The 26,181-nt window shown below is 35.5% G+C and overlaps 4 protein-coding genes and 1 pseudogene across 4 annotated transcripts; all 5 read right to left on the bottom strand.

Annotated features, from left to right (window-relative positions):
* Positions 1-3,531: 3,531 nt before the first annotated feature.
* On the bottom strand, positions 3,532-6,309 carry LOC122590656 (subtilisin-like protease 4). The gene has a single exon (XM_043762837.1). It carries the CDS (start codon positions 6,307-6,309, stop codon positions 4,081-4,083), a length of 2,229 nt encoding a protein of 742 aa, XP_043618772.1. The 3' UTR covers positions 3,532-4,080.
* Positions 6,310-6,951: 642 nt separating this feature from the next.
* LOC122590668 lies at positions 6,952-10,654 on the bottom strand (annotated as a pseudogene).
* Positions 10,655-12,351: 1,697 nt separating this feature from the next.
* On the bottom strand, positions 12,352-14,810 carry LOC122590677 (receptor kinase-like protein Xa21). The gene is made up of 2 exons (XM_043762856.1): positions 13,082-14,810; positions 12,352-12,890 (listed from the first exon to the last, which is right to left on the bottom strand). Exons 1-2 carry the CDS (start codon positions 14,808-14,810, stop codon positions 12,352-12,354), a joined length of 2,268 nt encoding a protein of 755 aa, XP_043618791.1.
* Positions 14,811-14,845: 35 nt separating this feature from the next.
* On the bottom strand, positions 14,846-15,803 carry LOC122590682 (LRR receptor-like serine/threonine-protein kinase EFR). Its single transcript, XM_043762866.1, has 2 exons — positions 14,927-15,803; positions 14,846-14,862 (listed from the first exon to the last, which is right to left on the bottom strand). The coding sequence occupies exons 1-2, from the start codon at positions 15,801-15,803 to the stop codon at positions 14,846-14,848; spliced, it is 894 nt and encodes a 297-aa protein (XP_043618801.1).
* Positions 15,804-19,679: 3,876 nt separating this feature from the next.
* On the bottom strand, positions 19,680-24,552 carry LOC122599647 (carbon catabolite repressor protein 4 homolog 4). The gene is made up of 10 exons (XM_043772192.1): positions 24,469-24,552; positions 23,872-24,020; positions 23,712-23,752; positions 22,719-22,768; positions 22,503-22,572; positions 21,521-21,642; positions 21,216-21,328; positions 20,970-21,114; positions 20,747-20,894; positions 19,680-20,223 (listed from the first exon to the last, which is right to left on the bottom strand). The coding sequence occupies exons 1-10, from the start codon at positions 24,528-24,530 to the stop codon at positions 19,921-19,923; spliced, it is 1,203 nt and encodes a 400-aa protein (XP_043628127.1). The 5' UTR covers positions 24,531-24,552; the 3' UTR covers positions 19,680-19,920.
* Between the last annotated feature and the right edge of the window lie 1,629 nt (positions 24,553-26,181).

The following is a 26,181-nucleotide window of genomic DNA, read 5'->3' on the forward strand; positions in this document are numbered from 1 at the left end:
ACAGAGAATGAATATATAAAAAAATAATTTTTTAAATAATAGTACTTTTATTACATATAACATCTTAAAAAGAAAAAAAAAAAAATTTTTTCATTCTCACCCATTATCTACAATTGGTTCACCTTTCTCCATTCTTATTCTCTTTCTTCATTGCAAACAAACAAGGGAAGTCTTTCTCATTCTCTTTCTTCCCTTTCCATTCCATCATACCAAACACCCCCTTAAGGACTTAGAGTTAACTTTATGAATTATTTTTAAAGGTGTGTAACATATATATATATATATATTTTAAGGTGTGGATCATTTTGCTCGCAACAGGGGATCTAGCTTACACATTATAAAACATTTTGTGGATCATTTTGCTCACAACAGGGGATCTAACTTACTACATTATAAAACATTTGCCCCTCCAATTTTTACAACTAAATAATTGATAACCCCAACATCCCCTTTCTTTTGTTCACTAACTTAAATATTGTCAACTAAGATACCTATAATACTAATAATAATATTATTTAAAACATACATCTCTTTTACCTATAATACTAATAATAATAACTATACCACTTCATTTTAGATCAATCACTTTTACATTAATATTTAGTACATACCCGCACCGCTACCGCTACCACCGTCGCCGTCACCATCCGTCGACGCCACTACTACCCATTGTCGTCTTCATCACACTGTCGCATCACGCATTCAGAGTTGCCTCGATATGGTGCTCTCGTGGCTCGCACCGAAATAGTGCTTTACCCGAGGCATATGTTTAGTAAAGCAAAACTCATTTTTGTTAAATTGTAAGTTTAACAATTCATGAAAACCACATTACATCAATAATCTACACTACTTGCTGCTGCCGCCAGCACCACCATCACAGCCGCGCGCCATCACCACCCGTCACCGCCACCACCGCACGTCACCGCCACCACCGTCGCACGCCAACGTCGTCGCCATTACACTGCCACATCACACGATTACTTTTCTAGTATATATTATTTATATTATATTTTAAAACAAATCTAATTGTGATAAAATTGAACTTAAAATTTCAATATTAATTTTAATTTCAATAAAGTACACAGTCTAATGCATGATGTACGATACATCATAGCCACGTTACATCAATAACTTCCACTACTCGCCGGCGCCACTGCCCCACCACCAATCTCCGTCGCCACCGCCGCCGCTCGCCACCACCACCACCTGTCACCGCCACCGCCGCCGCCGCCATTACATCACTACCATCTCCGCCACCTCCATCACCGCCGCAACGCGCAGGTACCTTTCTCTCATATATTATAAAGAAAATTACATTTTGTTGAATTTTAAGTTTCAATAATTAATCAAAATGACATTAAATCAATAACCTACACTACTCGGAGTACTCGTCGCAGCCACCGCCGCGTGTCACCTGTCACCACCACCACCGCCGCCGCCGCCATTAAATCTGCTCCACCAACGCCACCGCTATTACACACGACCGTTCTAGTATAAGTAAGATGATATCGTCATCAAACTTGAAAATGAGTTTCAAGTACGAAATATACATGCCCGGGGGGGTGAGGTTTGCAAGGGTCGCACTCTCGCAGGCACATATTAAATCATATTTTTATATTATTTTTCAAAAGTGAGGAATGATTTTTGTACGGCCGTATATTCACCTTCCGTACGTAGCTACTTTCTTTTAAGCCTCAACGTTGTTTCCATTACGTGTACATCATTTTTAAAAGCTATAATCTAAGATTGAAACTAAGGTTGTTGAAATAATGATTTGATTTGCAACAGATATTATCTTGGTTAGGCAACATTTAGGTATCAATAAGTTAGTGGGGAAATAAAAGCAACAGTTAGGTATCAACATATTAGTTACTTATGGGTGTCATATGTATATATCAACATTTTGGTATCCACGTTGTTCGGTAAATTGTGGTCCCAAATGATTTGACTTGCTGCTGGTATTGTCTTGGTTAGGCAACAATTAGGTATATCGGTTACTCGGGTGTCATCAGGGACCAAGAATTACCAAACAACTACAGAATTTCTCATAAACAAGTTAGAAATCAATGAAATGCCATCCCAAGATGCATTTATCATCTTCTTAGTTCTTCCTTCACCGGTTAATCCCCCTTGAGCTGTAGGAATAGGACATTCTTTGAATTTGAAACGGGCAAATATTACTATACATATGCATTGGCTAACAAATATAATGTGCCTATATAGCAACAAAAGGGATGTTCATCCTATTAGCAACTCGGTTGGGTTAGTCCAAAATCTTTGGGTATTCACGTGTAAAAAACACAACTGTTGATGATTTATTAAGTGGTGCAGAGTTCATGCTCATATAAGCCAAATGTGATTATAGTCTCAAGGCACAGTATTGTGCTTGTTCAGTTGCATTGTTATAGTTCTGGTCAACCTCTTTTGTCACCAATATTTATTTTATTTCTGTTTTTATAAAACCGGATTAGTGATCTCACAAAACATAACTAACATACAATAATCTGTGTGTTTTGTTCTATTTGTTGCCTAAAACTGAGGGTGATTTTGAATTATTTGATCGTTCAAAGTTTATCCAAATGGTTCTTGATCTTACCATTGGCCAGTTCATTGGGTCACCATCATCGAGGGCTATTGAGTGAGTTTGATTCATCTCTTATACTGCATGTGCAAAGAGTCTGGTTATGCCTTTCCAAAATAACTATTTGGAACTACATAGCCTGGTTTACACGAATTATATATGTTATGTATTGTTTTTGGGCAGCGAAAACAAGAACCTAGTTGCAAAAGAATCCAAAATCGTGTTTGTAGCATACAACGGTACACCCAAAGTTTCTGAAAGATACGGCAGTTATTACAAGTGGACACAATAGTATATATATGTAGCACATGGCTACTAAGTTTAGCTATTAGTATATGCAACTTTTACATTTAGGTTGTAGAATATTAATGTAAAGGCAGGTGTTGAAGCCTAATCTGCATGGCTGCCTATTGCTGCAGAGACGATTTGTTACCCCTGTTTGCCTTTGTGTTCCACATACATGTAGGCACAACAGAAGCACCATATCATGAGGATAAAGGTAAATTATATCATATGCTTTTACTGATGATCTCAACTAACTGTTTGATGATCTACTGTGTGGTCTTTGCAGGCGTTGTGAATGTCAAAGTAGAAAAGCCAGAATACTTGACATTGACTACTGCTGGTTTTCTTCATGTAGGTGGTGGCTATTTGAAATGCTGACCATATATGGTCACATTCAAAGGAATAAAATTAGTGCAGCTAAAGCTTTCATAAAAGCCAGAATACTCAGACTACTTCTGGTTCTGTTTATGTTGCTCTACCAGTGTCCACCCCCACCATCTGGTCCCAGCATTGCCAACAGCCACCAGGACCCCAGTTTCTGCTTTAACATTCACGTTGTCTTCATGGAAACAACACTTGATTTTTCAACAGTTAATTAATCGAGTTCATCAATTAAAGCTTTCGACATATAACTTAACACCTTTTCAATCATGACTTTGGGTCTGGTTGGTCGTCTGAACAGGAGTTCTTGCAGCAAATGATATTAGTATTAGTGCTAAGAAAACAGCCATCAAGGAACTACTAACCTCTTTATACTTCATTAGCTCTCATTGTGCTTTTGATATTTCTGGTGCGACTAATATTTAGAGTGGGTATGCATAATCTTGGATGGTGATTTGACTTTTTGACTTGAAAGATTAATATCTGTACCCATCAATTTACAAGCTAAGGCCTTAGCCGATTAGGCCCCCAAGTTCTTACATTCTGGACTGCCACATCTAAGCCACATTCTATACATTAAAGTGCATCACATAACCTTTTAGTTTATCAGAAAATTATACCTACAACCTAATTATAGTTAGTATCTATACCCGTCAACTTATCATTACATTAAAAATCCAAAATTCCAAAAAAATCAACTAAAAATTGGAATGGTGTGTAAATTATCAAGTTGTCTCAACTAGTTTTGACCCGAACATACAACAATAAGATTTGTATTAATATCTGAGCAATGTAATGGAACAAGAAAAATGAAACCAGTTTGATGGTTGGTTTTACATGAAATTCACAGAGATGACACTTTGAACCATGTATTTTGTAGAGATCCATGTTATATAACCTTGAGAATATTTACCTACTTGATCATTCGTGCAGGTGAAAGTCACTGAATAAGTTGCCTTCTCATTCATCTTTGTGAAATTAATCTTGCTGGGGTTGACAGAAACAGATACTCCTTTTGGTGCAACAACTTTAACAACATGTGATGTATATGCAGCTCCTACGTTAGTTACTGTCCTTGTAAGTTTTTGGGATGGCCATCCGAGTTTAACAGAAAATGAAGGGTAATTCAGTTGGGCTTCTGTAATACTAGATTTTGGTGAACAGTTAACGGCTCGATGTGCAATGATCCCAACTTCCTCATCACTATACCCAAGACAACACAAATAAGGTATGTAATCTTGAGGCTGGATATTATAGATGAGTCCTGGATCATTAGCTTTTGAAGGGTTAACATGACCCGCGCCTGTAGCAAATATGTCTGTTGGTTGAAGAGTTTCATTTATTATTGGTGTAACTCTGAGATTTACTAGGTCTGCAGAGGTCATTATTGCTGTCTTTATAGCTGCTGGTGACCAATAAGGGTGAGTAGCTTTGAGCAACACTGCAACACCACTAAAATGTGGGCACGACATTGAAGTCCCGGACTTGAAATCAAAAGGGGATTTGGTTTTGGTGCTTCCATCCAGTGGGAGTGCCCATGCTGCAAGAATGGTAACTCGAGGGTCAACAATGTCGGGTTTCAGAATTCCTGGACTCGCGGTATTGGGACCTCTGGCAGAGAATGAAGCAACAGCTGGAGCTAAAGGGTTTCCAGTGACCATTCCTTTGAACAATAATGTTGCTAATGGTGTACGTGTGGAGTTAATGTAGTCTTTAATCTTGAGTCCAGCTGCATAACTTACATGTGCTGCAGGGAGAACGTGTGGATCGGCATCTAAGCTAAAGCCCTGTGCTTCTTGGTTCATTAATATCATGCCTGCACCACCTGCTTCTTTTACCACTTCCCCTTTCTCTATTTGTGCTGACACACCTATCTCACAGAAGACTATTTTGCCTTTGACATCCATACCTTCAAGTGATCCTTTGACACATAATTTGGAATCCGGTTTGTTGTTAGACCCGGCATAAACAAGTGGTGCCAATGTAGAAGGGAAGTCTTTTGGCTGAAATAAAGACTCTCCATGAAAATCCATCTGATTTCCTAGTTTTGTTGTGACTTTGATCATTCTATCTGTATTGCTTGCTCCAACGGTTAGAACCCATGGCGCCACATTTGATGCAGTCCCCTTGATTGGACCTGAGTTCCCTGTTGCACAGCTTACAAAGATCCCCTTTTGAATTGCAGCAAATGAGCCTATTGCAATGTAATCCTTATAAAATGGCCTTTTTTTCTCTTCTCCAAGGGAAATTGATATCACGTCAACTCCATCAGCTATTGCAGCATCAAGCCCGGCTAGCATGTCACTCTCGAGGCAATCACCAGAACATACTTTGTACACTGCCAAATGCGCATATGCTGCCATCCCGGCAGCCATCCCTACTGCACCACCGAGCGCTTCTGCATTCTGAACAAACCCACCAGCAGCTATGCTTGCAGTGTGGGTCCCATATCCATCTTCATCTAGGGGTGTCTCAACTCCCTTACTAACATTTGAGGCTGTTGCAACACTGTTAAATGATCTGGCCCCTATAAGTTTGTTGTTGCAGCTCGACGTATTGAACTCACATGACCCTTTCCATTTAGAAGGTGGGGGCGGCATTCCATAGTCGCGAAATGAATCATGGCCTGGCATAATTCCAGTATCTAACACTCCAATGATCATGCCCTTCCCAAAATTTGATTGCTTCCAAAAGCCAGATTCTTGACGCAACCTCACGAATCTCGGTGTATGAGTTGTTTGAAGCTTCAAGATTCGTTCTTGACGAGCTGATACAAAACCATCTTTCATTTTCATGGCTTCAATATCAGAATCAGTGAGTCTTGCAGCAAAACCGCTGACCACATTTTGGTACGAGTAAAGTAATGGTTCGTCTTTCTCTGACAATGTGTGAATAGGAAGAAATGATCGATAATATGCTTTATGATCACTTAGAGTGGATAGCAAAGCTTGTGGTTTCTTTACATGAATGATGTAGGTTTTTAAGCCACCAACACTTCCTTGAGCAATGTCAAGAGAGAAATTGAGAAGTAAAATCATAATTAGTAGTCGGCTGACAGCCATTTCTAGCAGGTGTTTACACTCTAAGGAGATTCAGACTTGCATATGTGTTGGCAGAACTTGGTTTAGACTTTCACATACAGACACTGAGCTAAATTACAAAGAGGCTAAATTTAAAGAATTGCCAAATCTTAAGATTTGTATTACCTAACAAATCTTGGAATGGCAGAACATATTAGTTAGACTATGGTATGATCCTTCCATGAAATGAAAAGACTATTTAACTTTCACATTATAGGAAATCGACAAGTTTGATTTTGTCAGTAGCTTCTTATATATTAGTATTATTGATAACCATGATACCTTGATAACCATGATATCTTAGACGGCAAATCTCAATAGCTTCTTATATATTAGAACTTGGTGGAAGTTATTTCCGTTTAATATATTGTTTTTCTTGATGTCTATTTTATGTTTTTGATGTGTACTGCTAGACCTTATATGCATCCGGTTGTCCATTTATGTGCCGCTTTTGTTTACAGGGAAGCAACGTGACGAATTTGCTACTAATAATGTAGAAAAACTGGTCAACATGGTCCAAACGGAGAATTTACTTGCCGGACTTAGCTAGTCAACCAATTTTGGGACTGATTTACTAGTTCAGTAAGAAGTTTACCCCTAAAAGAATTACTGGTATAACTTTTGACTACAAAATAGTAGTGGCCCAAAAAAGGCTTCAATCATCTTTGACAAACCACAAACTCAGCACCTATGGGCAGATGATCACTTGGATGGTGAAAATTTGGCAATCCTCCTTCTAAATCAGGTGATCCTAGTTCTGGAAGCTCAAGGTAACTAACTGGTTCAACGCTATCAGAAGGAGAGAATAATATATAATCCAATGTGCCGGTGAAACCAGGTGTACAGTTTGTAAACGGGGGTTCACCCCTTGTGTAAGCATAAGCACTGCATAAAGGCATAGGCAATTCTCCTAAATGTTCTGGTGAAGGTGCTGCCACTGGACCACCTGAAACAAGGTATTGGTATACCTGAAACATATTGGTATAATTCCTATTACAAAAGTATAATGTATATATATATCTCGATATTCAACTTTCATTCTACTATTTCATGGTAGCAAAAGGGCCGTGAAGTGTATAAAAACACATGTATCATACATACAAGGCAAGTTGCTTAGAAAGGTCAAACTTTGGTTTAACATATCCGTCCCAATTTAAATGTCATAGTTTGACATTTTGGGTCTTTTTTGTTTAACTTTGACCGTCTAGATCTTCATTTCTGTTATGTAATACTTGATGTAAGATATATGAATCGCTTGAGTTTTAAATGTAGTTTACAATGATATAACTTTCATCAAATATTATAAAACACAAACACTAATATTTATGGTCAAAGTTGCGATAAAAAGACTTGGACAGTCAAACTTGGACATTTAAATTGGGAGGGAGGGAGTATGTTTTAAGTGACAAATATTTCTTTTCTTTTCTATTTCACAACACCATCATTAGGCAATAAAACATCAAACTTTAAGATATTCAATTCAATAAGGTTTTCACGTAAGTGCATAAGCACCATGCATGTCAGAACAAACCCAACCTATATAGTCAAAACTTACCTACACGTCAGTTGCCACATAATAATTTCATTACTGGTAATTGTCTTCGATCAAAACTTTCAAAAGTACGTTATCTTGAATTATTTTTCTTTAAGTTAGATTGTTTTTGGTGGCTTGATATAAGTTTGTTGCATGAAACATAAATCAGACCACATTTGATTACATATCAGTCAGCCATAAGAGAAATGCCATTGTGTGTACCTTACTTCCAGGAACTGAATTGAAATCCCCGGCAATAAGTACGGATGGTTTGCACTCAAACTTTTCTGATATCATTCGCTTGAATTGATCTACACAGCAGAGTAAATATTTGGCTTGTGCAAGCTTGACATTGGCAAATTTTGGGTCCCTGGGCAGCAGAATTCAAGATTTTATTTTCCAAATTCAAAACCTAATTAACAAACAAAACTGGAAATCTGGAATACACTATTACCAGAAAATGTGTGTGTTTGCCACAATAACATAATGTTTATGAGGCTTATTGAACTTGAAGGCAGCCATAATTCCAACACAATTACATTTGAAACGTACACCACAGGCCCTTGAAGAACTTTTTTCTCCTACTTTAAATAAAGAAAGAATAAGTCTAATAAATATGAAAGAAATAATAAAGAAACAACATGGACCAAAAACCTTACTGATAATATTATTGGTATCAAGAGCTTTTTCGTGTTTTGATTCTTCTAAAATCAGGTTAGCAAGGTCATCATAGTCAACTTTTTTCTCTAAAACCAACTCCATTCTGGAAATCAAACATAAAAGGTTGAATATGAGTACATGATTACAATATATATATATATATAACAGAGTATATAACTACCATAAATATACAGAGTACATGACTACAAAAAACTCTTCATACTAATTAAAAGAAGACTTCAAAATTTTCTCACATCCATCAACTTTTCTCCCGTTTCTCTTAACGTAGATGCTCGAGTAACCATTCTGCTCCATTTTTTCCTTGTAAAACTTATCATACTCATCTGATTCCTAATAACAGTTACAGTAAAACTTCCCAATAATATGAAATACCAAAATTTGATGAAATAGGAAACAAAGTATTACAACAATATCTAAATTACGCATCAAGTAATACAAACGAAAGATATGAAGAAAACCTGTAAGCATAAGATATCAGCATCAAGATTTTTGAGAACATCAATAATTGTTGATGAACGAGCTTTCCACCTATAATAAAATCCACCAAACTTAATGTAATTTTTGCCTATACAAGATAAATAGTCCATAAATTTATAACTATACATGCTTTCATATCAAAATATTAACTTCACTAAATGCGTGATTAACTCACTCGAGACATGGTGATGGAGAGTGTGGGAAACCATGATTTTTTATACACGCCTGCAAAGGGAAACAGCGTGAGATTACTAAAGCTGCAGTTATCCACATTCATTGTGTGCAGAAATTCAAAGGCTTACTATATTGGCAGCTTACTCAGCTACCATCTACCTCCTTAAAGCCTCTAAAAGCTTCTTAACTAACTCAACTAACATAACTACCTTCTGGTATATATAACTAGCACTCAACTAGCATAACCGATTCTTATGAGCTTCTTTAAGAGGATTTCACTCCCCTGTCCTTCCTACATATTTTTTTCTTCATTAAACGTTAATGGGAAGACATTCAGTTGATCTGATATTAAGATATGTGCTTGATTATATGTATACAAACACTTGAGTTATTCAAATCAATCCCAACTTTACATGTGAGACTTTGGCGACCCTTTTCTCACTATGATTACTTTATGCACTTAGGTTTTAATATATGTTTCAATGCAAATGCTATTAGATATTAAGTTGGTGAACTCACAACTCAGTCTCCCCTCGGATGGGGTCCGAGTTAAGAGTACTGGGAGCACTTGGATTGGAGTTTTGTATATAGATATAATATATATTTGAAATTACAGTATAAAACCTAAGGGCTACCCTGCCCAAGTGTTACCACAACCAAGTGACTACATGGGCCCACAGAAGGCTGCACGTCTTTGAAACTTGTCAAAGGCAAATGGAGAAACTATATCTTGTGATCCATGAGTCAGGATGGTGATTCACCGAGCATGCCTTCTATGAGGTGTGTGCTTTTACCAAGACGGTGCATGAGATAAGAGAATTCCCACCCACTTAAATTTTTTTTATTAAAATTACATGTATAAAAACAAATATTATTCGGAAATATTTTGAAAAAATAGTGAAAATATCTACAAATAAGCTGTCATATTGTGTACTAATATTTAAGAGATCAAGCATAATGGAAATATCTTGACCAACTTTTGCTAATGTTGACTCCGTTGACCAATTTCCTACGTACTCGGATTTTGCCTAACTCGCCTCGGCCAACCTCCAAGGTAAGAGTACTCATGGAGAAATCCGCCAACTCCACCAAGTTTTTACAAGATATTAAAAACCAACCCAAATGTATACTAACAAACTTATGAACACGTGTGCATACCTGAGCAAGAATATTATATGAAACCAGTCGAAATTTAAGACCTGCAATATATTACATAGAAAATGGTAGTTAGCTATTGTAGATATATATTAAGCTAAATGACCCGTCATTATTCTACTCACATTCTTAAAAAAAAAAAAAGAAGCTAAACGATATTGTACACATACCATCAGCCTTAGAGCTAAGTGCAGTAACTTCTTTGTGTTCCACTGGAACAAACTTAGGGTAAACTGGTGTGTGTGTTTCCGTGGCCATGGCTGTGGTAGTGGCCGTTGCCTCAGAGGAATTACTATAAGTAGACATATATGATCCGATCAAGAATGGTTCCAAACTTCCAGTTTCGTTCTATTTTTAGTCCAACATGTTTGTCAATTGTCCCTTAAGTTCTAATATTGCCTCTCCAGTCCTTATGTTCTCTCAACTTTCACCCAAATACACTTTAAGTCCCTCTACTTATAATTGCACTCAAACAACAAACAATTTAGTAAATGTAAATGATTATGAACTTGGAGTAACCACAACCTAGATTATCTAACACTCCCTACTTATATAATACATATTTTTGTTATTCATTTAGTCAAACTTTCTCGCTATCTAATATCCATCCGTCCTACTAAACTTGTCTTCTTTTAAATTTTCAAGTCAAACTTTCTCGCTATCTAATATCCATCCGTCCTACTAAACTTGTCCTCTTTTAAATTTTCAAGTCAAACTTTACAAAATTTGACGGTCAAAGTTGATAAAGTTTGACTTTGAAATTTTAAACGTGGACAAATTTAATGGGACGGAAGGAATATAAATTTTGTATGGTAATTATGATACACATAAAAAACAATATAAGTTACTCATAATTTAAACTTTTGTTAACGAAATTATTTATTAATACAACTTTTTAAATTCAGCATAACTTTACACTTTGTAACATATCTCTCTACAGCAGTTATTTATTCAACCAATCAAACTAACTGGCCTGACCATCGAACTACGTTCATTTTTTGCAAGTTTTATTTCGGGGGTGTAAATCATATCATCATATATATGCGTTGGAGCAAAATACACGTATCAATAAATGAATAGTATGCAAGCTATGATTTTTCTAACAAATAGCTCACACTGCACACTTGCAATAGACTTTCATAGACATTTTCCCATGATCCCATTGATAAGCAATGAGTATTTTGTGTCATTTTAGTTTTATGCATTTGATCCAATTTGATGTAAGTGAGCCGATTGTATAGTTTTCTGGTCTTTTTTAAAAAAAAAAAGTTTAGCTCAATAGTTCAGAGGACATAACTACACCACTGTCTGTAAGAGATTAAATGGATTACGAACTATTTCCAAGATTCATGATGATCCCGCCTTCAAGTTCCATGTTCTGACCGTTGCTCTATGAACAAACTCATCCCAGTTTGTCTTTTTGAATTTTATGCGGGGGTCAATTAATCCCAAATCTTTCGGATAGTTTTTAAACGACAATGACTCACGCGTGCATTAGACATTTGCAAAACACCTTTTGTCCATAGTGCGGCATGAACCCACAACCTCCCTTGGTTAATTATCCACAAGAACCACACCACACTTGATATGAACAGTACCGAGGAATGTAGGATCACAACCATCTCTGCAGCCACAGGCTGCCATGCAAGTTAGGCTAGACCTACTGCCAAAAAACATTGACAACTAGGCTCATAATAGGCTCCTACAGTCTCAAACTTATCAATACCAAACAATTGACATTACCATTTTTGACTATATGTGATTACAAAAGGAGATTTTCAATTCTTTGGAAGCCAAACAGGTTGAAAAGTAGAACAACCTTAACAATAAGAGTCCAATTCCGGATGGACGATCACCTAGAACAAAGAAAGGAACAGAATACGTTTGAAGCAATTTTTACTTCATATCTTTTGAACATTTAAAACAAAATAGAGAGTTCTTAGCTTCTATAAATGAGGACTAATTCAATTGCATGGTGCATGGCGCATGTTGGCCCATATCAGTTAGCCTGTTGAATTGCTCAACAAAACTTCTTTCACCAAGTGAAGCTCCTGGATAACACCATCAATATCCATTCGATGTTGTGGTAACCCCATGGAACATGCTACTCCAAGTTCAATCACCTGGCGCAAGCATGCTTCATTTCTCACTGAAAGCAATTCTTCTCCGTTCTTGTTGGCCGAGGGTACATGATTTCCGAAATCATTTTTTAGAAGTATTGGATCAACAATATCTAGCAAGTGATCTCTCATTTCTGTTCTAGCATAGCTGTGAAGGTTTATCTCTTCTTTGAATATGGGATCCGTAGGCCTTTTAGTTGTCAGCATCTCCAGCAACAGAATACCATAACTATAAATGTCTCCACTTGTTGAAACTTTGCCACCAAAACCATATTCTGCAGTGACACTACTAGAAAAATGAGCTATTGTGACGAAATCTTTTTGCGAGGAAATTATGTCCTCACTAAAAGTCACAAAACGACAACATATGGACAGGGTTGACTTTTTAGTTTGACCAACCCTTTTTCGAGGACCCGTCATCGCTAAAAGTTAGTTATATTTATGTTTATGATTTTGTTTTCAAGTCAAAGTCAAAAAGAAAGAGAAAAAAGTGGACTTTTGTTGACTCAACCTCGGTCGTATTTCTTCTATCGTGATCATTAAAAGATACTTAACTATAACTTCTAAAACTAGTAATAAACAAATAAATTGCAGAAAAAATAAAAAAGTTTACCTGGAGCTGCATAGCCAATAGTTCCTCTAATTCCAGTTGAGCTATTATCATATTTGTTTACATGTTCCGGCTGAAGAATCTTTGACAGCCCAAAATCGCCAACATGCGCAACCATGTCTTTGTCAAGTAGAATGTTACTTGGTTTCAAATCACAATGTACAATAGTCCTGCCATTGTGGTTATGAAGATAATCAAGTGCATAAGCCACATCTAAAGCAATGCTTACTCTTTGAAGAAGACTAAGTAGAGGAAGGTCATTCTGCAAATTTTGCGCCACATGACTTGAATGCAACCATCTATCTAGGCTTCCATTAGGCATGAAGTCGTAAACCAAAGCTTTGAATTCGTTACCTTCAAAATCAGAACCGCTGCAACAAGTTATGACCTTCACTAAATTTCTATGTCGGGCATTTCTCAATGCTTTGCACTCAGAGATGAAACTCTTTGAACCTCCTTTCTGACAAAGGTTCAAAACTTTGACTGCAACAATCCCACCATCCAAATCGAGATTTCCTCTATAAACAGATGCAAAACTACCCTTGCCAATCACATTGTTTGGAGAAAAACCGCCAGTTGCATTATAGAGTTTTTTATAAGAAACCTTGACAGGAGGCATCTCATCAATGTTGTGGGATGTATCATCTGCATCTCTGTCTTTCATTTTTCTCCAATAGAACAAATAAACCAATACTGCGGCTGCACAAAACAGAACCGGCACTACAGAGATGACTAATATAACAGAAAGGCTCAACCTTTTTGTTCCCTTTGAGTGATTAGGACTGCATTTTGGTAATAGAAGTTCGGGTATACCTCCACAAAGTCTGTTGTTGCCTTTGATGATTAGTTCACTAGCATTTAAAAACACTCCTTTGCTGCTAACCTGACCCTCAAAATCGTTAAATGAAATATTCAGACTCTGCAAAGGAAGTATCTCCAAAAAACTTGGGATCTGACCAGTGAAATTGTTAAAAGAAACATCAAGGTTTTGGAGGGCCCTCAAAGAAACCATTGATGGTGGGAGAGATCCATGGAAGAAGTTACGTCCTATGTTTAAATTTTGAAGGCTGGTACAGCTACCAATGCTACTTGGAAGTTTACCTGACAGAAGGTTTTCAGCTAGAATAAGCTCATTTAAGTTTTTAAGATCGTTGCCAATCTCGAAGGGAAGTTGTCCTGATAGTTGATTACTGCCCAAATTGAGGCTAATGGAAAGGGATGCGAGCCCAAAAAGATTCTTTGGTATTCTTCCACGAAGAAAATTTTGCTCAAGTGTTAGCCCGATCAACTTCTTGCAGTTCCCTAGACTTGAGGGTATGGTTCCATTCAAATGGTTCATTCCCATATGAAGTTCAATCAACGATGACAAATTGCCTAAAGTATTGGGAATATCCCCTGCAAGATTGTTGTTTTTGAGTTCTAGTCTACGTAAGTTTTGCAGCCTATCAAAACTTGCAGGAATTGTGCCCATAAATTGATTGTAGGATAAATCCAGTGTGGTTAGTCCTGAAAGGTTACCTAATGATGAAGGCAGATTACCCAAAATATTGTTTGAGGAAAGCCTTAGGAAATAAAGTTTGGCTGAAAATTTTGCCAAGGATTCTGGTAAAATCCCTCTCAGGTTGTTGCCACCGACATCTAATATCTCCAACTTACTGCAATTAGACAAAGTATTAATGAAGTCCATTTCATCACTTTCCCCGCTTCCAAAGTTATTAAAACCAAGGGACATCTCTACAAATTCACAAACGCTCCGGGAACTGACAACTATTTTGCCACTGAATCTGTTTTCAGTTATATCCAGGCTAACCAATTCTGTGGAAAGGAAAATTGATGGACGAAGTGGACCTGTAAGTTGGTTATTTGGCACAGATATTTCTTGAATACGAGGCTGCAAGAAAACTAAGTTTGTTTCCAGTGTACCATGAAGATGGTTATTATCGAGAAATAAAGATTCTAACAGTGAGAGGTTATATATAGAAGGTGGAATGGTACCGACAAGCTCATTGTCCGGAAATGCAAGCCTTTTGAGGTTCTTAAGACGATGAAAAATATCTGGAATGCTTCCAACCAAGTTACAACCACCAAGTGAGAAAGTTTCTAGCAATGAGAGGTTCCCAATGAAGGATGGAATCCCACCCGTTAAATTGTTCCTGTGTACGATAAAAAATCTGAGCATCGTCAATGAACCAAACTCATATGGAATTTTTCCAACTAACTTGTTGATACCCAAGTGAAGAACTTTAAGGTTTGAGCAGTTTGATAAGCTGCTTGGAATATTCCCCTCAAAAGAATTGTTATTGATGCGTAATTCTTGTAGCCTAAATAAACGACCCAATTGCTGAGGGGTCTCTCCACTCAGGGAGTTGTTTTGTAGCAAGATAGTCCTTAAAAAGCTCATGTTTCCGATCGAAGGAGACAACGATCCCACTAAACCGCTTGAAGAAAGATCTAAGATAATGACACGTCGGTGGCGAGAGCTGCATGTTACACCTTGCCATTGGCAGAAATGATACGATTCGTTCCACGAGCTTGTAACATCTTGAGGGTCGTCTCTTATCAAAGATTTGATAGCCAGTAATGCAGCTCTATCTACACTGTTGTTTGTACCATTAAAAGTGGTACTATTCACGGGAAGGACTACAAATAAAGAGGCAATTTGCAAGCAAGTGATGAGAAGTACGGTGGTTCGTCTCTGGACAATGGATAAACAGGTAACCTCCATTTTTGAAATTTAGGATTATGGTAATTAAGAACACCTCCACTGAATAAGATTGGATTATTAATTTATGATTTTCTTAACTGCTAGTATCCTTTTAATTAGAAGATCATGATCATTATAATGTGGGGCAGGTTGTTTAGCACATAAGATAGGATATTACGAGTTGAATGGCCTGATACAAATGTATTTATTTACTGATATACGCCGATTTTTGAAGTGAGTGGTTATTTCTATATTAGAATGGACAAGAAAAGGGCATGTATGACAGGATAGGATCACAAAGTCAATTTTCAGAGTAGCTTTCATACATTGAAAAGGACCCTGATGATTGAAGAGTTACTTAAATTAATCACTATATAGTTAACAATAGCGTTTGGTAAGACTTATATAAAAAGTTGTCAACATTGTTTAGTAAATCATGGCCCTAAATGATCTGATTTGCAGCAGGTATTGTCTTGGTTAGGCGACAGTTACGGTGTATAAGTTATAAACTATGAACCCGTCACTTTCCAGCTTCTCATTGGGACAAAGATTTACCAAACAACAATGACACCTACAGAATTGTAATAAACAAGTTAGAAATCAATGAAATGTAATCCCAAGCTGCATGTATTTCATCTTCTTCCTTCACCAGTTGATCCCTCTTGAGCTGTGGGAATAGGACATTCTTTAAATTTAAAACAGACAAATATTACATTGCATATGCATTGACTAACATATATAACGTGCCTAGCTAGTGACAAAAGTGAAACTTTACACCATTACCCAATATACATGAGCAAGGTCAAAATCCTTTGTTAATAGTGAAATTGACCGTTACCCAAACCCGCCCGACCCGCCCATGTTGCCAGCATAAACAAAAAGATTTATGATTTGTAGGTGGTGTGGAGTGCAAACTCACAGAAGCCAAATCTGATTATGGTCTCAAGGGACAGCATTGTGCTTGTTCAGGCGCATAGTTCTGGTCAATCTCTTTTGCGCCAACTATTTAATTTATTTCTTTTTATATGTAAAACAGGATTTGTGATCTCACAAAACATAACTAACATACAATAATCTGTGTGTTTTGTTCTGTTTTTTTGCCTAAAATTTGAGCGTGACTTAAAATTATTTGATCACAGAATACGATTTTATGACAGGGATCTTAACATTACAATGTGTTCATTGGGTCACCATCGTAGCGGGCCATTGAGTGATTTTGATTCATCTCTCAAACTGCATGTGCCAGGTGCAATCTGGTGCAGACGTGCAGGCTGGTTGTCACACGAACTATATACGACATGTTTTGTTTTTTGGCAGTGAAAACAAGAACCTGGTTGCAAAAGAATCCAAAATCGTCTTTGTTTTATACATAGTACACCCAAACTGTTCAAAAATAAAATAGTACACCGAAAGTTTCTGAAAACTATGGCTGTTATAACTTATAAAAGTTAAAATAGTTGTAAGTTACAAGTTGACACAATAGTATATGCAGCTTTTAAATTTTGGCTGTAGGATTTCAAAGCAATGGCAGGTGTTGAATTCCAAGCTGCATGGCAGATGCCTATTGCTGCAGAGACGCTTTGTGAACCCTGTTTGCCTTTGTGTAGTTCACAGTTGCATAGATTTGTGTAACTAAGATGCTTTAGGTTCACCGTGGCTATGTTGATGAGATCAGGTGTTTTTTATTATAAAAGCAATGTTTCAATATGATTGAATATATTATATATCTACAACCTGTGTGATGAAAAGACCCACATGTATTGATCAGTATGCAAAGTTCCAATAGATAAACCATGATGAGTGATTAAGTGGCCAAATAGTCAAATCAATTGACTTCTTAGAGAAGCGGTCAAGAGATGGCATCGATCTGGAGGAGCTGGCACGAATTTTTCAATTGACTTTCGAAGTTTTTAATTCAAACGAGGATAACAACCTTGAATTGGCAAGGTTGAGAAAGGGTCATATCTCCTTTTCAAACTTAATATTAAAATCTTGGGAAAATTTAAGTGAAAACCACCTAAGTATTGCAATAGTGAATAAACTAAGATCTCCAAATTGTGAATCACCGGATAAACAATCCATTTCAGGATACATAGGGAGGGCGAGTTTTTTGACTCAAATGTACACATCCTAACCAAGGTTCCGAACCCCTTTTCATGATCGCCCTCAAGATGCACCTATTTGCAGACTTGGAATTTGAGACCTCGTGTGAGAACATCAGGATGCCTAACCACTAGGCCATCTTGGTGAAGGTTATCTCAAAACAGTGTGTTTTTCTAATATGTATAACAATTTCTAATACTTTCTGCAATATAAAATCACATATTTTATGGAAATCCAACAGTACCTTATAATAAAAAATAATGTATGCATGTTGAAATAACCGCAAAAGACATATGAGGTTTCAAGTAATAGTATTATTATATGTTCCACATACGTATGCATACTCGCTCTATAAATTAGTCACAACAGAAGCACCGGAACACAATTTGAGAAAATGAAGAACCAAGGGCTTACTAACTTCTTGGCTCTTTTCTTTGCACTTATACTAATATCATGTGCTGCAAGAACTCATCCCCAGGCAACCACCGATACCCAAAGTCATGAGAAGAACGGTAAATTACATCATATGCTTTTACTGATGACCTCAATAATGGTTTAATGATCTGTTGTTTGGTGTCTTTGCAGGCGATGTGAATATTAGAGCTGAAAAAACAGAATACTCGACTACTGCTGATTCTGGTCGTGTAGGTGGTGGCTGTTGGCAATGCTGGCCACATGGTGGTCACACGTAAAAGAACAAAAGCTGTGCAGCTAAAAGTTCATATATGTAATATGACTTGGTTGCATTGCATGCACCAAGCCATGTATCATGTATGCATCTACGATATCCTGTTCCTTATGGGGTACTCCATTGTTGTACTAATAAGTATGAACAAACAAGACTTTATTTGTACGTGGTTTTCAAGCATACTCTTCTATTATAAATGTGAAATTTAGCATTGTTGACAGTTTTTTAGATACGACCAGCTGACTCCACAGATTGGATTGTATGAAGTTATAATTTCCGTGTAATATAATGTCTTTCTTAATGTCTATTTTATGTTTTTGTTGTGTACCACTAGAAATTATATGTAGAAAAACTGGTCAACGGGGTCCAAACTGAGAATTAACTTGCTGGATTTGCTAGTGAACTAATTTTGGAAATGATTTATTAGTTCAGTAAACAGCCTTTGACAAATTGGTCAAAGAGACAGTTAAGTTTCATTTAAACAGTATTCAACCAGCCCATTTCATAATGCATCGGACATAGAGGCATAGAGCTTTGGTATGAGATGAGGGAATTTGTGACATGAGGTGATATATACACACGCAAGAAAGATGTAGCATTCGACCCTAGCGTTGGTGTGATTCACCAAGTGTGGGAGAGGGTAAGCATGCGCACATAGTTGATTGCGATAAAGATGTTAGACTGTGTATGCATAATAAGCATTTGATAGCAGGACTTGAAATTTAGGGTGAATATGTGTAACAGTGTAACCTATAAGGCAAAGATGTAAGGAGTTGAGTGTGTCATTACTATGTCACGGCGTTAGAGGCGCATGAAACCCCTCCCATACCAAATGCTGTTTGGAGTGGCATTGCTTTATTATCTCTAAAGATATATATAGGTACTAAAAATAACGTATATATCTTATTTTGTATTTACCTAATCATCCAAACAGCACATTTGATATCAAATTTGTATCTGTCTCCATATAAAGTTAATGTTAAACAACCTTGATTATCAATTGGATATTATTCAAATACTAAGCAGAATATAGAAAATAAAAGTTCAACAAGTGTCTTGCAAAGATCAAAACTAGAAACATTTTCTGAAAGCAACACCAGGCATCGTACCAAAAAGAAATTCACATAATGGTACACCCATTTATCCGAAGACAGAGTCAACTTCTGCAGATGCATCTTTCTCCTACACTCATTATTAACTATTGAAAGTCTTTTAACAAAATCAACATAAAACAATGAACTAAGTACTCTTGACTTTTAATCCAAAAAATTGTGTAATCAACTCTGACTGATACCACTATAAGAATTATAATCTAATCAACAAAAATAGTAATGGACATAAAGAGAATTAGACAACCACAAACTCGGCACCTATGGGCAGATGATCACTTGGATGGTAAAAATTTGGCAATCCTCCTTCTAAATCAGGTGATCCTAGTTCTGGAAGCTCAAGGTAACTAACTGGTTCAACGCTATCAGAAGGAGAGAATAAAATGTAATCCAGTGTGCCGGTGAAACCAGGTGTACAGTTTGTAAACGGGGGTTCACCCCGTGTGTAAGCATGAACACTGCATAAGGGCATTGGCAAGTCTTCTGAATGTTCTGGTGAAGGTGCTGCCATTGGACCACCTGAAACAAGGTATTGGTATACCTGAAACATATTGGTTCAATTTCTATTAGAACTTTATAATGTCTATATCTTGATATACAACTATTTCACAGTAGCAAAAGGGCCGTGAAGTGTATAAAAACCACATGTATAATATAAGGCAAGTTGCGTAGTAAGGTCAAACTTTGGTTTAATATATGTATTGAGTGACAATTTTTGTTTGATTTCTATTCACGTAACCATCTTATCAAGCACAATTAAACATCGAAGTTTAAGATATTCCATTCAAGATAATCAGTAATTACTTACGATGACAGGTTTTCACATAAGTGCGAAAGTGACATGTCAGAACAAAACGATCATAGTCAAAACTTAACTACACGTCAGTTGCCACGTAACCATCTTTTTTACTGGTAAATTGCCTTAAATCAAAACAATCGAAACTTCGTTATCTATAATCATCTTTCCCTTAAGTATGATTGTTTATGGTGGCTCGATGTAAGTGTAATCAGACCAAATTTGGATACATATCAGTCAGCCTTAAGAGAAATGCCATTGTATGTACCTTATCACCAGGAACTGAATTGAAATCCCCCGCAATAAGTACAGATGGTGAGCACTCAAACCTTTCTGATACCATTCTCTTGAAGTTATCTACACATGAGAGTAAATATTTCGCTTGTGCAAGCTTGACATCAGCCCATTCTGGGTCCCTGGGCAACAGAATTCATAATTTTATTTTCCAAATTCAAAAACTAAACAAGAAACAAAACCGGAATTAACATTACCAGTAAATATGTGTGTTTGCCACAATGACATAATGTTGATGAGGCTTTTTGAACTTGAATGCAGCCATAATTCCAACACAATCACGTTTCAAACGTACATATGGATCATTAGGGTCTCCACGGTCACTTGGAAGGCATTTTACTCCTATGTCACATTAAAGAAAGTAAGAATAAAATTCTTGATAGCCCATAGTCTAACAAATATGAAACAATTAATAAACAAACAACATGGACCGAAGACCTTACTGATAACATTATTGGTAGCAGGAGCCTTTTGTTGCTCCACATGTGATGATTCTTCTAAAACCATGTTAGCAAGGTCATTATAGTCGATTTTTTTCTCTGAGATCAACTCCAATCTGGAAATTAAACATAAAAGAGTGAATTGAGTACAAAAGTACAATACATATATATAATAGAGTATATAACTACAGTAAATATAACAGAGTAGTAGAGTACATGACTACAATATTCATCTTTATACTAATAACAAAAAGACTTCAAACTTTCGACCAATGAAATGCTTTCCTATGAAAACTGAAAAGGCATACTTGTTGTGCTTGTAGAAAATCCCACATCCATCAAGTTTTCTCCCGGTTCTCTTGATGTAGATGCTCGAGTAACCATTCTGCTCAATTTTTTCTTTGTAAAACTTGTCATACTCATCTAATTCCTAATCAATAGTAAAACAACCCAATATGAAATACCAAAATTTGATGAAATAGAAAACAGAAGTATACAACTCTAAATTGGACAGGCCCATCAGGAGCTAAAGAGGGCCCAACAGGGTGAGCCAGCACAGTCTAAAGACCATTTCAGGTTCCTAAGAGGAGGAAGAGAAGGCCCAACAAGTCCAAACCCACTGCCATTGTTATTCCTAAGCCCAAGGTCCAATATGTTCCTAAAGTAAACCAGAATGAGAAGGGTAAAGCAGTAGCCACAGCCTCAGTTATAGGTCATTCTATGGATTCTTCTTCCCCAGTTAGGTTCCCTACCACAGACAATGCTCCTGCTAATACTCAGCATTCAAATCCTATTCGCCCAGATTCACCCATACAGGTACAGGCTTCTACTGGTGATATAACAGACACACATTCAGGGACACAAGCCCCTACGGATCATGACTCCTTTCCTACTCCTGCACCTGATATAGTTGTTGGGAACCACTTTGATGCGTTATGCCAGGAAGATTCTGAAGATGAAGTTTATGTTGAGAATAATCCTACTACACAGTTTATGGAAAGCTGATGATGTTCCATGAATCTAGTTTGTCGTTTATTGTTAATTCATATTTGTTAGACTAGTTTTTTTATGATTGATTAAGGAGTTTTGAGTATGTTTGGAACTCCTAATTAGGTAATGTTTATAATTTCACATATATACGGTTTGTCGTATATGTGAACTAGTATGGCATTTAACCATATTACTTGTACTGAATTGTCTTTGAAATACTAAGTTAACCAGGGTAAACCCTTTTACCTAAAAACTCTAAATTGGACATCAATTAATACCAACAAAGGATATGAAGAAAACCTGTAAGCATAAGATATCAGCATCAAGATTCTTGAGAACATCAATAATTATTGACGAACGAGCTTTCCACCTATAATAATATCCCACCAAAGTTAATGTAAATTTTGCCTATAAGAGATAAATATTCCATAATTTTATAACTATACATGCTTTCATATCATAATATCAACTTATTTAAATGCATTGATCAAAGAACTTTAGGAACAAGAAACTCACTTGAGACATGGTGACGGAGAGTGTGGGAATACAGAACTTTTTACATATGCCTGCAAAGGGAGACAACATGGGATTACTTCCGTTACGGTTATCCACATTCAATGTGTGCAAAAATTCAAAAGCTTACTATATTGGTACTTACTCAGCTACCATCTACCATCTTGAAGCCTCTAAAAGCTTCTTAACAAACTCAACAAACATAACTACCTTCTAACGTACATATAATATAACTAACACTCATGTAGAGTTAGTATTAGGATAGCATAATCGATTCTTATGAAGTTATGAGCTTCTTTCAGAGCATTTCACTCGCTTGTCCTTCCTACATATTTTCTCTTCATTCAACTGGAAGACATTCGATTGATCTCATATTAAGCTACGTGCTTGATTATATACATACAAACACTTAAAACCAATAATATCCCAACATCACATGTGAGACCTTGCGGCCCTTTTCTCACTATGATTACTTTGTGTAAGTCATGCATTTAAATTCTTATAAAATGCAAATTCTATTAGATGTTAAGGTTGGGGAACTCACGACTCGAACCCCACTCGTCCAGGGTCTGAGCTAAAAGTACTCGGCGACACGAAGAGTACTCAGATTGGAATTTTGTATATAAAATAATATAATTTGAAATTACATGTATGAAAAGAAAATATATTCTGAAAGATTTTTTAAAAATAGTCAAATCTCTTCAAATAAGCTGTCATAGTGGTAGTTTGTGAATTTGTGTAATATTTAAGAGATCTATAGATGATTCACTAATCTTGACAAATCTAAGAGATCTTGAGGCTTTTTCCTGATGTTGGCCCGTAGACCAATTTCCTACTTAGATTTTGCTTAACTCGCCTCGGCAAACCTCTAAGGTAATAGTACTCAAGAAGGAATCAGCCAACTCGGCCGAGTTTTACAACCATGAATAGCTATCAAAACCAACAAATGCATACTAACTAACAATCAACTGGCAACTTATGAACACGTGTGCATACCTGAGCAAGAATATTATAAGAAACCAGTCGAAATTTGAGGCCTGCAATATATTCCATAGAAAATCGTAGTTAGCTCATTTAGATATTAAAGCTAAACGATAGTTGATACAAAATGAAAACTTATGGTAAGTAAATATCGAACTGATGACCGTACACATACCATCAGGCTTACTAACCGACATAATTTCTTTTTGCTCCACTGGAATAAACTTAGGGTAAACCGGTGTATATGTGGCCGTGGCAGTGGCCGTGGCCGTAGCCATAGATGTCGTCATATCCTTAGTACTCATTTTTCTCATACAAATCTTACTACAAAAAACAAAAAAAAAATAATGATCTATAACTGAAATAAAAAAAAAAAAAATTTAAATAAAATAGGATAAAATTGAACTTTTAATATTTTTTTCGTGTGTATATAATGGTTTTTATAATAAGTTCAAGTTATTTATAACTACTTTATCAGTTAATAATATCAATCAATCATAAATATATACACAATAATATATCTAAGGAAGATTATATATAAGCAATCATAAATTTATTACTTATAAAAACTAAGGAAGATTAAATTAGAAGGTATACAGTAATCATAAACAGTTAAAAATAAATATGATATTTATGAACTTTAATCAGATATTAAAATATAAAATAACAAAATAAATACATTTGAAATTGAGAAGATAAATGTTAATGCAGTAGAAATTTGAGAAAAAAAAAAGAGGCAAGAATGAATTGTAAATTTGTTAATGGATTTTACCTTGTACGGAATGATGAAGAAAAGAGAGTGATTGGAAACTGAATACCAGATTTTACAAGCATTTTCCCCCCAATTTGAAAAGGGGGATTTATAGGATAGAGAAGTCTATACGCTCTGCGGAATAACTAATAAATAAATGAATTTACTTAGTTGCAATATCGGTCCTTATATTATTGTTATACTAATTTCAATACCCTTGCGGCAGATGCATGGATTCACATAGTTTGCTTTGTTATTTATGGTACGCATTCCTGATTGTATGAAACATGAATTAAATTTCTTTTTTTAAAAAAACACTCCATACAATATTATTTATATCTATATCTATATCTATAAACCTTTATAAAACATATTGACTTCTTTCTATTTTAAGAAATTTAGCATTTTTTTATACCAAAGATACCATTATTTCTTAATCCTAATTTCTTATACACCTAATCTATACTTTTATACTATCTATCTATCTACCAATATATATATAACAAGGTCCTAAATTCAATCTTAAATAAACAAGAACCCTTAGATGAGCTTCAACTTTAATTTAAAACCATTAGATTAAATTAAATTATTTCATCTTTATTAAATGACAATATTAATATTTTCACTTTATATAATTTATCAAAACATATCCTTCTTACATATATATCTTAATAATAACTAATACATTTATTATTTAGTTATTTGATTTATTACGATTAAAATTATTTAGTCCTTTGACATTACATATATATACTTATTTGTTTATTCTTTCAATAATTAAATATATTGTTACCAAAGCATATCGTTACCAAATTTGACATCTAACTTTTACTAAAGATTATTATAGGTGTGTTGTATAAACGACATGTTTATTTTTATAATATCATATTTGATAAATATTTAGCTAGATAAAATTAAACCATTAAAAAACATGAAGTTACACTAGTAGTCGTTTGGATTCCGGTTAACAGTGACTACACAGTTGAAAAATGGATACATCATCTATTAGAGGTCTTGCTAAGTAAGGGTTTGGTTTCTTTGGATGTCTTTCATCCATCTGGAATGTCTGTATTGTCATTGTACTTGTGCTTAACGTTTTGCTCGAACAACTTAGTTATACACTAAAATTACTAAGCAACTTAATTATCAATCTATATATCGCATGTTGTGTTAATCTAAGTTAAAATTATGCATAATATTATTGTAATTTTCATACAATTATTTTTCTAATATATAACTTTGATAACTTACTAAAGACTCATCGGGGTAACCCTTTATCCAAAAAACTTACTAAAGACTATATTCGTTTCTTAGTCCAAAACATTGATTTAATAAAGGTGTTATATGATAAAAGTCTTATATTAAAATCTTTATAACCAAAATTTATTCATTATGTGATAAAAATCCTATACAAAAATATATAATATGTATTACATTAAAAAGGAAAATTTTATTGTAAGAAAAAAATAAAAATGATGTAAAATATAAAAAAGATTGAGTTTCCAAAATTATATCATTAAAATTATTAATTATTAATATCTACAAACTTAAATAAGTAAATAATAATAATTTACTAAAATAAATTAAATCTAAAAAAGTTAAATAAGGTATATAACATCATCATTTGATCTAATAACTCTAATTAAAAGTTGAACTTCATTTAAGGGTTCATACTTCTCCAATTATGAATTAAGGTTTCTCTTTTATATATATTTGGAGATTATACGTATTCAT

The sequence above is a fragment of the Erigeron canadensis genome, chromosome 1 (assembly GCF_010389155.1).
Source record: "Erigeron canadensis isolate Cc75 chromosome 1, C_canadensis_v1, whole genome shotgun sequence".
NCBI classification, from domain to species: Eukaryota; Viridiplantae; Streptophyta; class Magnoliopsida; order Asterales; family Asteraceae; genus Erigeron; species Erigeron canadensis.